At 38.4% G+C, this 13,620-nt stretch overlaps 1 protein-coding gene across 1 annotated transcript; it reads left to right on the forward strand.

Annotated features, from left to right (window-relative positions):
• LOC139938597 (coiled-coil domain-containing protein 62-like) lies at positions 1-13,166 on the forward strand. The gene is made up of 13 exons (XM_071934182.1): positions 1-149; positions 1,710-1,813; positions 2,488-2,720; positions 3,257-3,449; positions 4,053-4,219; positions 4,589-4,690; positions 6,008-6,085; positions 6,561-6,654; positions 7,660-7,761; positions 8,190-8,373; positions 8,877-9,072; positions 9,644-9,763; positions 10,620-13,166. The coding sequence occupies exons 2-13, from the start codon at positions 1,723-1,725 to the stop codon at positions 10,659-10,661; spliced, it is 1,602 nt and encodes a 533-aa protein (XP_071790283.1). The 5' UTR covers positions 1-149; positions 1,710-1,722; the 3' UTR covers positions 10,662-13,166.
• The last annotated feature ends 454 nt before the right edge of the window (positions 13,167-13,620 follow it).

Here is a 13,620-nt window from a genome sequence, read left to right on the forward strand (position 1 = left end):
CAAGTAGGTACCCGACTAATTGAGTAAGGGGGTGCAACTGGTGTCAAGGGGCCGGGTGTCAATCAAATAATTTTTAAAAAATGGCCCGCGATGATGAGCATTAACATTCGTTTTTGGCGAAACAAACAACTTCTCTTTTTCAGCATTTGGTAAGTTAAATTAATTATCACCACTCCTTCTTGATAATGACTTTAATAATAATTTTGTTTGAAATATGTAGGCCTAGTTAGGCCCTACCTGAAGTTATTTTGCCGTTTGGCCTAAAATCTTATTTATTAAAAGGTTTTTGTTGAATTGAATGTTGTTATGTTTTTATATTGAAATGAAAGAATTGATCAGATTTTCAATGTCATTGTAAAAAAATGTGTTGTTTATTTTCAAAATTTAGTCTTCATGGGCAGTAACTTGGGCGCTGTACTCCTTTTTTCGAAATGTTGTCATTATCAGTCTCGTTATCACTTATCCTAGCTTAGCCTAAGCTAGGATAATATTAATAGTTAGTACCTGTTAGTATACATAGGGCCTTTCTCAAACCACGGCTTGGGCTCCGGCTCAGGCTTAGGCTCCGCGTTCTGTGTATGCAGCTTGCATATTTACCTGCATTTTGGAGCAGCGCGTATTGCACGGATATCAGCACGCGGAGTCTGAGCCGGAGCCCAAGCCGAGCTTTGAGAAAGGCCCCTGGAGTATAGACAACGGATAATGACAAAATTTTGGAAAAAAAAGAATACAGCGCTGGGCCATTTAATTAATTCCTCAAACCATTTCTCAACTCCCTGGGGAGTATACAGCCTGTGCATTATTTATACAGAGATGCCAAGTCCACAGGCCAGCTACAATGTATGTATGCGTGAGATTTTTCAAAGCTCACTTGGCTGAATCGGAACAAGTTACCATCTCTGCCCTCGCACCCATTTATCCCTGGGTGGAGAGGAGCAACCATAGTGAAGTGTCTTGCTCAGGGACACAAGTTTCATGACGCGGATTAAACGTCCAAACATGTGTCTTTGGAACATAGGTGTAGGTGTGTTTGAAAATATATGGGTGTCAAAACATAGGACTGTTGTTCAGTGTTGGAACAGGGTTTCACTGTCAGAACATCGGCCCGGGTGTCAGAACAAACAAAAATGTCTGTCCTTTTAGTTTTGGGTTTACAAGGTCCTTAAAAGGAAGGTACACGTTTGGTAATTGTCAAAGACCAGTCTTCTCACTTGGTGTATCCCAACATTTAAGCATAAAATAACAAGCCTGTGAAAATTTGGGCTCAATTGGTCATCGAAGTTGCGAGAAAATGATGAAAGAAAAAACACCCTTGTTGGACGAATTTGTGTGCTTTCAGATAAGAATAAAAGACTTCTAGCTTCTATTATTTTAGTGAGAAATTACCTCAGCTCAAAAACTACGTTTCTTCGGAGGGAGTCGTTTCCCACAATGTTTTATACTATCAACAGCTCTCCAATGCTTGTTACCAAATAAGTTTTTAAGTTAATATTTGTTATGAGTAATTACCAAACATGTACCTTCCCTTTAATACATTTCACACCTGTTTCAAGGCTCTTGGTCTTATTGTGCCAAGGCCCTACATGTACATGACATTTTAATACCAGGACAAGCTTTCGTTTCTAAGATTAAAAATTTTTGTATGCTCAATATAAATGTTATTTGTCTTCTTGTTCAAGTGTCTTTGACTTTATTTTGTTCTTTGTTAGATTCTATTGGGCAATGGAGGGAACATCGTTCTCCACGCCAGCAGTCAGCTATAAACCTAGGGACTTCACATCAGCCAGTAAAAGATATTCAAGACTAACAACAGGTCAATAACTGAGTATTACTCTAGACTTTTAATTTTGCTACTTTTTGTCGTAATTTCAGCTTAGTAGATTGCAAAAAGTACACTGTACACAAACAAATATTAAATCATCACAGTGACTAGAATTTATTATCCGCTTGAGTTAAAAAGGCCCTGTACTCTATTTATTTATTCATGTTTACTTTTACTTAAAGCCATTGGACCCTTTCGGTACAGAAAAAAAAAAAAGTTCACAGATTTACAAATATCTTACAGGATTTACAGAAGGTAGTGGTGAAAGACTTCCCTTGAAATATTATTTCATGAAATGCTTTACTTTTTGAGAAAACAGTAAAACAATATCAATTGTCGTTAGCGAGAATTACGGATTTATTTTAAACACATGTCATGACACGGCGAAACGCGCGGATACACGGGTGGGTTTTCCCGTTATTTTCTCCAGACTCCGATGACCGATTGAGCCTAAATTTTCACAGGTTTGTTATTTTATATATAAGTTATGATACACGAAGGCTGGGCCTTGGACAATAGTGTTTACCGAAAGGGTCCAATGGCTTTAAAGATATGTTTTGCTTTACTCCGTAATACATGTAACTGTTGTTATTCTTTTATGAGAGTATGGAAATAAATGTATTCTTCAATTGAATTGAATTGAATTGAATTTTTCCTTTCTTTAGGTAATGCACAAAGTAGCTATGAGCCATACCACAGTACGCCCAAGCAACCTTCTCCAGGCTCCGCCCACATTACTTCCTATTCAACGTCCTCCCTGCCTGTCGGCCATTCCAGTGGGACGGCCCACAGCTACGTGAAGGGCTCCCCCAGTGTTGGAATGGGGAAAACTTCACCGAGTCCGAATCGAGTCCGAGCTGGAAGTCCATCGAGGGGATTCGCCTCTCCACCGCGGCATGTAAATATTGTCTGATATTACTTCTCTTTTCAACATTGAAACAATATTTTCTTTTCAGAGTTGACAACTTGATAGAGTTTTTTCTACGATCAAAAGAACTTATTGCAAGCCCGGTTAAAGGTTGAGTCAAAGAATGTTGTTGTCAATGTAATGCTGAATTATAGGCAATATTTTAGATGCAATAAAAGCCATACGTGAACTAAATACTTTTGCATTGTATATCATCAAATATGGCAGTTGATGACACTTAGTGCAATCCATCTATCTTTTCAATTATTTAATCAATGCACAATTTTGTCAAGTGGCTGTCCTGTCAAGGCAAGTGTGTAAACAAAATTTAGGCATTTAATTTGCTTAAAAGTAAAACAGACAATGGGTTTTTAATGTCTTTGTGTCAAAAAAATTGGGCTGCAAGCACACCAGCAATAGCCATGATATCCCTGCAGAGTGCAGCTGCATGTAGTGCCTGTATGGATTGGTCTATACCTTCCAGTGGTATATTTTCCCATGACGTTCTTTTTGTTTGGTCACTATAGAATTATGTGTCGGAGCTTGAGACCACAACCATCCAGAAGCAACGCAAGGAACTCCATCTTCTCATAGGTGAGCTGCAAGACCGTGACAGAGAACTCAACGAGATGGTTGCATCTCATCAGAAACAACTCCTAGCCTGGGAACAGGATCGACAGAAACTACTCACATTAGAGCAACGCTATTCCAGGCTAGAAGGTATTCAAGTATAGACCTGTTCTCATTGTTGATAAATAAATTGCGCTGGGTTGGCATGGACAGCAGGATGTTAGAAAAACATTTAACAGATAATGTGTTCAAAATTCAACAGTTCTGCAAACTTTTAATCAACAAAAAATTCACCCCATGATTAGTTGCTTTGTTTCCAACAAATTGAAAACTATGTTTTAATATTGTGTCATATATTGTTACAAACTGTGGCAATCTGATTTTGGTTTGCATTTACTGGCTTCCCATAGTTTTCCAATCCAATCTTGGTTGACAAAATGTGGGCTTTGAGGTATGTTGCAATAGCATGAATGAATCTACATGCAGTCAAAAAACTAATAGGCGGGAAGTCTCTTAAAATTTGAGTGAGGCAATAAAAACTTTGGGTAAGAAGCCTACAGTAGCTTTTGATAGTATAAGGCAATCAATTGTTGAGAAACATTTCACTTTGAAGTAATTTGGTTATATGTTAAAAGATATCAGTTTTCATAGGGAGCTGCTTCTCACACTGTTTTTATGCTAACAATTATTTTGAGTAATTACCAATAGTGTCCAGCGCCTTATAAACACAGACTGGAAACTTGCATATTACAGGTGAGTTAAAGAGTCGGTCGGAGCAGCTAAAGAGTCAGTCTACTCAGCTGAAGGTTCTTGAGTCTCAGGATCAGTCCAAAGAACTTGCTCTTCAATCAACACAGAAACAGCTGGAGCAGATGTCGGAGAAAGCCAGCGCTGCCTCAAGACGTGCACATGAACTAGAGGTCAGTATCTTTAGATGATGTGCAATCAAGTCAGGGGTGTGATTTCTTAACTCTTTCACGCGCAGAACTGGTCGCTATCGACCGATTTGAAATCCATTTAAGACCGCACAGTTTTCAAATGAGAAAACAGGATTCTTGTTGATGCTATCAAGACCTGTTATGGGGGGGGGGATCACCAATTGAAAAAGGAATTAGGAAAAATTAATGTGTAAATATTATCAATTTATTACCAAAAAAGGAAAATGCTGAATGTTGAAGCACCTAAAGCGCCACTGAGTGACGAATTTGAGCGCTAAAGCCACTATTATTATTAATTCTCATTATTAAATGCCTTTTTTGCTTGTATCATGACAATTATCTCCTCTTCAGGAACACACTGTCCAACTGAATGGGATGATCCGTGACCTTTCCAGTAAAGTAGGACAATTTGAGGCCAGGGAACAAGAACTTGTGACCATGTTAAAACTAAAGGTCAGTGAATAGTGTGGTTCCAGTCATGTCTAATTTTCAGCTTAGCAGAATTTTATAAGGCAATGAAAATGAGTCAGGGGCCTTGTCAGTTGTCACACACGGCAACTTTTGCAGGCAACCAACTGCAGTGCATGCTACAGGACTACTTTGGTAGCACATGAGTTATTTTTCAAACAATGTCTTACGATTCCCAAGAAAAATATGCAAACGATCAAACCTTTCTTGGAGGTTGCCTGGAACTGGTTGCACGTAAGTTGCCTCGTGTGACATGGGCCTAACGCTCAACTTTGTATCACCATTTACCAGAGTTCCACTCTTAAGGTGCCCGGTACTGTGCATACTTGAAAGAATAGCCCCCAAAAAGCTAGTATTTTCATCAAGAATGTTGAGTCCATCCATCCGTTATGAAGGTTGACAGTTGGACTTGTCTCCTGTCTTTATTCGCAAGGATAAATACAAGCACCGGTCTTACAAGCCCAATGATTTCATTGGATAAATGGCTGTGATGTAAGCTTTCCATATCTGAGGTGATGTAGTTTCAGCTTGCACTTGCGATCGTCTGCATGCAGCTTATGTATAAAATTGTGTACGTCATATAGTGTCGTTTCATTCACGATGTAATATGTGTACAAAGTGCATCCACTGCTCCCTTCATTAGATGCTTTTTAAGAAGGCTCTGAAAACTCATCTGTTTAAACAATGACCTGCCGTCGATTTCACCAAACTCATCCTAATTTAGGATTAATCTCAGGACTTAGGACGAGTTAAGTTCCCTATCCGAAGACATGCATGTGTAGGACACATTGAACCCATACTACATGCAAGTTAGGACGGGTTCGTCCTAACTCGAGATAGGATTAATCCTAGTGTTTCATGAAATTGGCTGCAGCATGCTTAACTGCATTGTTTGGTTAATTCTCTGAAATAATAATAATAACCCGTTTTTATATAGCGCTTTTCACACCCGGAGGGCGTCCCAAAGGGCTTCACATTATTACACCTGGTCACTGGGCCTTAATTCACTCCTTAAACCATCTCATCTCCATGGTGGGAAGTATGCAGCCTGTGCAACATTAATAGGCACTACTCGGCTAAATCAATCACAAGAACAATCTCTGCCCACACAGGTACCCATTTACTCCTGGGTGGAGAGAAGCAATTATAGTTAAGTGTCTTGCTCAGGGACACAAGTGTCACGACCGGGGTTTGAACCCACGACACCCCCTCTAGACTCTGTTCAGCACTGTGTAACCATCTTTGATGAGTAAAGAGCTTTCTATAAATATATTTATTGTATTGTATTGTTGACTGATGCAGGACAACGATTTGGCCGAGGCATCCGCACACATCACTGACATGAGTGGCAAACTTAAGAGATTTGATCGCGCTAACAAGGTAAGACAGGATTTGTTTAGATTTCGTTGTTATTTATTTATTGCTTACCAACAGCAAAAGGTATCATTGGTCAAGTGGTTAGAATTGGGGAATTGTATTCACAAGGTTGTGGGTTCGAATCCTACCAAGCTAACCGCTGATTTCACAATGACTAGATTAAGTATTGTCGTCTAGTTACTGAATCACAATTGCTTGATTTGTGCATTCTATGATCATTGTATGAAAGAGATTGTCTGTGGCCAACTTAGTGTTTTTTATCTCCATCTGGGAATTTACCGAGTTTCCTTGACGGGAAGATCATCTAAACAAGCAAATAGGAAAGCAGTTACGGTGATTGTGAAATACGCTATTTAAGAACTAGTTGTTATTATTATAATTTTACAAAAATCAATTTTAGTAGTTGACATTCCCTACTTCTCTTTGTAATATTTGTTAACACCCACCCATGTCTCGCGTTCTCAAATCTGTATTCTAGGAGATTCGACAAACTGAGGCAGCAACGAGAAAAGAGCTGGCAACTTTGAAGCAAAAATGGAATGGAGAAAAACAAGAACTGGACAAAATGAAAGGTGAGTTGGGAGTCCTGAATAAATCACAATGAAATCAAGGATGTCTCATAAGTGAACTTAATCACTGTAGCTTGCAAGCCTGAGAAAACCTGTAAACAAGGGTGCTTGCTATCTGAACCAGAAACACCGGAGATAACCCTGTGTTTTAGTTTTTTTATGTGCACTACCAAGCCTAGTACATTGGACCTATGGCTAAAGGGGAATAAGTGCCACGGCCGGGACTGGAACCCACACTCTGCTGATCAGAAACACTAGAGCTTGAGTTCGGTGCTCATAATTGCTCGGCACTGACACCATAATGATGATAATTTTGAATGACTGGAGAATGCCAGCTTAGCAATCTAATTTTTTAACTAAAACAGTTTCCAAATATAGTTAGTGGCCTGGCCTTTCGACCCTAGCAGAGTATTTCTCAAAGGCTAAAATAGTTTCCATACGAATGACGACGCAGGGTAAGTCAAGTACACACAAAGTGCTCAAACCCTCGAAGGTTGGTTTCTGTTGCGAAGAAGAGTCTCTGACATTGCCATTTATATGGAAACTATCTTAAGCCGTGTCACATTTGATAAGTTTTGCTAAACTACGGCGACTTCTTTAAGAATGACAAAATTATATCCAATGGGAATGCACGGTGAACGGATCTCCCTTTCAACTTACCGCGACCGTGATGTTAACTAACAGGCTGAAAGAGGTCGTGGAAGACTTCCGCGCAGCTACGGTAACTGATCAGGGCTGCTGAAAGGTCCAATGGGAACAGCTCCGCGCTGTGAACCTACCGCAACCACGCTGTAAAACGCTATGCAAACGTCCAGGTGAAAGAGGTCGTGCACGACAGAATTACACCAACCCTTCATTGTTTGCGTGGTGGCGGAAGAAAAAATCCAATAAGAACACTGCTTTAGGGGGCTGAAGGAATGTTCTCTTTTGAGAAACGCTCTAGCTGGCATCACTCCTTTAAGTGTGTTGGTTTTGTATTATTTATTTTTTTACTCCTTCATGATATAGGTCAATTGAATGAGCAGAATAACACCAATACTGAGCAGAGTATAGAACTGGGACAACTACAAGGAGATTTACAGGCTCTTCAGCAGGAACTCACACTGGCAGGTAAGATCATCAACAGCCTGAACGTCTTGCTCTTGGTTGGTTATTTTATGCATTTGTTGGGATACATCAAGCGAGGACACTAGTCTTTGGCAGTAGCCAAAATTATGTACTCTTCCTTTAATTATTGTCAGAAGTACGACCTGTCGTATTTTCCTTACAAATTTATCATAAACAAAGAAGCCTTGTTCATACTTCCTGCAAAGACGAATGTTATACGAATTCTGATGTCACAAGTTTGCAACAAATAATTTGCGTCAGTTGACTTGTGCTCAACTCCTGCAAAAACATTTGCTGCGAAAACAGCCCTATGACGTCGAAATTCTTATCGCAGTCGCATTCGCAGGAAGTATGAACCTGGCCTAAGAGAAACTATAACCTTTTCAATAAAACTAATGTTAAACGTTTCCTCTCCAATAAAAACCTTGAAGGCGAAAGAGAGAAACGAAAAGACCAACTTCTTGAGCTTCAGCGCTCCAAACAGGAGAGAACTGACGCTGAATTGACAAACCTCCGGCAGGTGTACGAACGACAGCATCGAGATCTCTCACTCCTTCAACTCAATCTAGACAGCAAGAATGAAGTACTCATCCGATCACAACTCAGCAACTCACTGTGAGTAATGACTTTATTTCATGCAAAATAATAGTTAATGGCCTGATGTTTTGACACTAGCAGAGTCTTTCTTGAAGGCTACACAATTTGAGAAACGTCAGGCCATTAACTATTTTTTGCATTTATACCATAGGTCCTGCTGGTTGGTAAGCAGTTTGCAACAGCTAGTTTTACTTCCTGAGTTTATTTAATTTTCATTTATTAATTGTGGTTGTGAAAAGGTTTCCTTTTAATATGCCTCTGGAAGCACACAAATTTGTGCAACAGGGATGTCTTTTCTTTTATTATTCTCTTGCAACTTCGATGACCAATTTAGTCGAAATTTTTACAAGTTTTGAATTGTATGCTTATGTTGGATACAAATTTTGTATTTTATGCCTTTGCTGGATACACCAAGTGAAAATACTGGTCTTTGACAATTACCAAACGTGTTCAGACCATGTTCAGAATTTGTAAGAGCAAGGGGTCTGAGTTCAAACTTGTTATCAACTTCTTTCTCCCAGACATGATGAGCACACTCGCAGCCATAATGCCTCAAGATCACCGGGCAACTTATCGCGCAAAAGCCATGAGTCGTCCCTACCCAATAACAACAGCCTGATAGAGGGCGGTCTAGTTGATGACAACGGTGAGCCTGGTGGACCTGAGTTTAGTAGCGGTGACACTGAGGACTTGCTGACAGCCGACTCTTCAGGGGAGGTGAGTTGTACAAACAATAGCGAGGTTTCGTTGACTGTGGTAATGATAATAGTAACAGGCATTTATAGAGTTCTCTTACACAGGGTACCACAGTGCTTTCCAAGAAACAGTACACTAAGTGCATTAATAAAGACACTAATAATGGAAAGACAGTTGGTCCTTAGCAATCAATCATTGAATAGGAAAGTTTTGAGATGTTTCTTGAAAACTTAAGGTGACTCATCAGCTCAGTGAATTTGATGAGGTAGAAGGTTCCAAAGGTGTGGGGCATGTGCGAAAAATGCATGATCCCCAGCAGAAGGATGGACCTCGTACAACCACAATTAGCTATCCGTGTGATTAACAGTTTTGATTGGTTGTGTGCAGGTTTCGATGACGACCCCAGTTATGTCTTCAAAAAAGCTACTCTGGGGGCAATCTTCAAAATGGCAGCGCTCATGTTTGATGAAAAAGTTTTTATCGCCATTAAAAAAGAGGGATACTGAAAAGTATACCTTCCCTCTAAAGCCCAGCCAAATGTATAATTATGGTTGAAAACAAATTCTCTAAGAGTGAATTTTGTTAATTTCAGACCCAAGCTGAAACATCGCCAACGAGTAAACTTCATCGATTACTCACAGAATCAAGACAGATGGTCCAAAACTTGGAACAGACGACACTTCCCCCTTACATGAATAAACCAAATAAACAGGTAACATTTTCTATGTTTCTTTAAAGACACTGGACACTTTTGGTAATTGTCAAAGACCAGTCTTCTTACTTGGTGTATCTCAACATATGCATAAAATAACAAACCTGTGAAAATTTGAGCTCAATCGGTCTTAGAAGTTGCGAGATAATAATGAAAGAAAAAACATTCTTGTCACACGAAGTTGTGTGCTTTCAGATGCTTGATTTTGAGACCTCAAAATCTAATTCTGAGGTCTCGCAGTCCAAATCGTGGATAATTACTTCTTTCTTGAAAACAATGTTACTTCAGAGGCAGCCATTTCTCACAATGTTTTATACTATCAACAGCTCTCCATTGCTTGCTACCAAGTAAGTTTTTATGCTAACAATTATTTTGATTAATTACCAATAGTGTCCACTGCCAATAATAAACACTGTTGGTGGTTTAAAAAAAATATCCGTGCCCGCCCGCAATGTTATTTTTCAGAACTTGAGGATTATAGAGTGGAGCTTTTTGCGTAATGTTGTGTCTTTTGTTGTTTTCTCAAATTGGGTTCATTTGTGATTATTGTCAGTCACTTAAGCTTGTTACAAATTATTTCTTACTTATTTATTGTTTAAATTCTGTGTAATATTCAGCTGTTCTTAAAAGTGATATCATCATCATGGTGACGTTTGTGTGCTACATTTTGTTTGTTTTGTTCAATGTCCGTTTCCATTGTTTGGCATGTTGAGTGGCTTGGTTGCTTTACTCCAATACCAACCATCCCCATCTCATCAGAGAGTTGCTGTTGGTTGGTGTAACTTCACATTATGGTTGAATAGATTCCAATATGGTTTTAATAACTGAGACATAATTCTCTATTTTTATTTGACAGGATGAGCAAAGCAGAGCTAATGAGACTGGAGACCAAAACTAAATGTTTTCCGTTTATCGCAAGGTTTTTATAAAAGCTTGACAATCTCAGGAACTGAAATAAGTACACCAGAGGGTCTTAGACTAGTAGAGGAAATTAAGCTTAGCTTTGAGGTGTTTAGCAACAGTTTATGATAGACCTACGCCCAGTTTCTTAAAGCCTGTAAGCACAAAAACTTGCTAAGCACGTATTGCTTAGCAGAAACAGGTTACCAGCCTAAATTACATTGATTTTGCATTGTTGTGGCTAGTGCCCCACTCAATTTTGGCTTTAGAAACGAAACTTGTCAAACAGTATTTTCTGTTTAGCTGCTTCATGAAATTGTGCCCAGGATTCAATCTCATTAAGCCTGTAAGCACAAAAACTTGCTCAGTGTCTATCATAGGCCCGTGTAGGGTATAACCAAAATTAACTTCAAATTTGGCAAACTTATTTTGTCTTAAAGGATTGGGCATCCATGAATATAGTTTGCCCAATTTTTCTAACTTGGGTCCTGTTTGTTAATACTGCTTACTTGCTGTTTATGCTTATTATAGCAGGAAAATTTGCAAGTGTGGAAAAAAATTGTATTTCTTAATCAGTTCTGATGAGTTCGCGTGTGAGCGTTTTCCTTGCATTTGCATCAGTGCTTCACTCATCTGCCTATAAGAATTTTTATATTTATTTAAAAAACGGAAATTCTTCCTAGGTGTTCAATGAAATTTCTAAGTTGTCAGGAAATAATTTATTAAAATAACCAATAAGATTGAATTATACCGACCTGAACTCATACCTCTGAAGTTGAAAAGACAAACATTTTTGTTTGTCTTTAATTACACACAGACAAGAAACATTTAGTGTATAACTTTATATAGTATTTTTGTAGTTTTTTTCTACTAGTTATCTTTGAGAAAGATGTTAATCTATGTTTACTATGCAATTATTCTCTCCCTGTCAACCATTTCATACACTGGGATTCGAACCCACACGCCGATGACTTAACCATCAGAACTTGAATTTGGTGCTCTAAACCACTCGGCCATGACACCCTTTGAGAAAGGGTATTCTAATTTCAAGTGTCGTATAAATTTCTTGTCGATGGAAAGAAAGATATATATCTTGTGCACTGGAAGTATTCTTATAATATGCTGAGCAGGTGATTGCCTCAAAATTTTCCTGTAGAAAGTGCCCAGTGTGACAATGCTCTTTGACGGGTAACACCCCTATGTTCCGACATCCCTATATTCCGACATCCCTATATTCCGACACCCCTGATGTATTTTCCTAATCCCAACCTAAACCCTAACCCTAGAGGGCAAATCATCAGAGGTTTTCGGAACACAGCGCTGTCGGAACATAGTTGTGTCGAAATATAGAGCAGTCACCCTTTAGAGATCTCTTTAGAAGCATTATGTGAGATTTTTCTGACGACTCTATCGACTGTGGTTTGGGATAATGTTAGTTAAAGTGTTTTGCTTTTTGCCTTACTCTTGTTTGACTAGTACTGCCTTATTAGATGTATTGATCCAATTCACCTAACATCATCACAATAATCCATGGTTGCGCCATTTTGGGGGTTGTATAGTTTATTGCACATTGTAGGAGATGTACCATCTATACGCTTACCAAAATGGCAAGCATGGCAAAGTCACTTGTGACGTTGGTGAAAGGGGTCAATACTCAACTTTTTTAATGAAATATTTTATAAATTATCTGTTTTCAGAGACATTAATTGTTATTTTTAAATTTAATGGTTTGATTTGGTGTGTATGCTTCTGAGGCGCGTGGAATATGCTTGCTGCAATTCTTTTTATCACAAATTATATTTATTGACATCTTTTGAAAGCTGTTTTTTTTTACATGCAGATTTCAAGATATATTTTGATCCAGAAAAGATATTCCAATTCTAAAAATACTTTTAAGTGAAAATTACTATGATTGCAAATAGAGCATTATGCTTTAAAAAACACTTTTATTTAGTTGTTGTTTGCTTAGCTTTGATGCACAGGCAGGAATCTTTAGAAATATTTTTCACTCCAAAGACAGTGGACACTATTGGTAATTGTCAAAGACCAGTCTTCTCACTTGCTGTATCTCAACATATGCATAAAATAACAAACCTGTGAAAATTTCAGCTCAATCGGTCATCGAAAGTGCGAGATAATAATGAAAGAAAAAACACCCTTGCCACACGAAGTTGTGTGCTTTCTGATGCTTGATTTCGAGACCTCAAGTTCTAAATCTGAGGTCTCGAAATCAAATTCGTGGAAAATTACTTCTTTCTCGAAAACTACATTACTTCAGAGGGAGCATTTTCTCACAATGTTTTGTACTATCAACCTCTCCCCATTACTCGTTACTAAGTAAGTTTTTATGCTAAAAGTTATTTTGAGATAGTGTCCACTGCCTTCAAAGCGTTTTCAAACGTATTTTCAATTCAATAGTTTTTTTCTGTTAATGTTATCTCACCTTGTGTACCTTTGAGCTGTAGACAATCTTCAAGCAACTCGTAAAAATAAATAAAACTTTTTCAGTATTCAGAGTGAAACTTGTTTACGGATTATGTTGTCAGTTATTGTTATTTTGTTGTTTTCTTTTTTAAGATATTGATTTTTCAGAGAAGTGTGTTCTGCCTTTGAAGGAATAATAAGCCACTTTTGGCTAAGCAATATCAAGCTTCTCAATTGTAAAAGCTAACTTGCCAAAGAGAATCAAACAAAACTCATGTTTATGTATGGTGTTTGAATAAAATGGTTTTAAGGGGCACACATTTAAGATTGTGAGAATAAAACAAGGTTCAGTCACAAATTGGCAGTTGACTAACAGAAGAAATAATGAAGAAATTCAGTATTTCCAATTTGTTACCAATAAAAGTGGTTTGTATGTTTTTTTAGGGTGGCCATCACAGTAACTGGGGAAAGATTGGGGTTTTGTGGTCGAGTTTTTTTCTTTTCAAAGTGGGCGCTAGAGGGCGTCCCCACAA

This window comes from Asterias amurensis, chromosome 6 (genome assembly GCF_032118995.1).
Source record: "Asterias amurensis chromosome 6, ASM3211899v1".
Classification (NCBI taxonomy): domain Eukaryota; kingdom Metazoa; phylum Echinodermata; class Asteroidea; order Forcipulatida; family Asteriidae; genus Asterias; species Asterias amurensis.

Coding starts and splice junctions, on each gene's coding strand:
- LOC139938597 (XM_071934182.1), top strand. CDS start 1,723: ATGGAGGGAACATCGTTCTCCACGCCAGCAGTCAGCTATAAACCTAGG. Junction 4,220..4,588: donor GACGTGCACATGAACTAGAG/GTCAGTATCTTT, acceptor TCTCCTCTTCAG/GAACACACTGTCCAACTGAA. Junction 8,374..8,876: donor TCACAACTCAGCAACTCACT/GTGAGTAATGAC, acceptor TCTTTCTCCCAG/ACATGATGAGCACACTCGCA.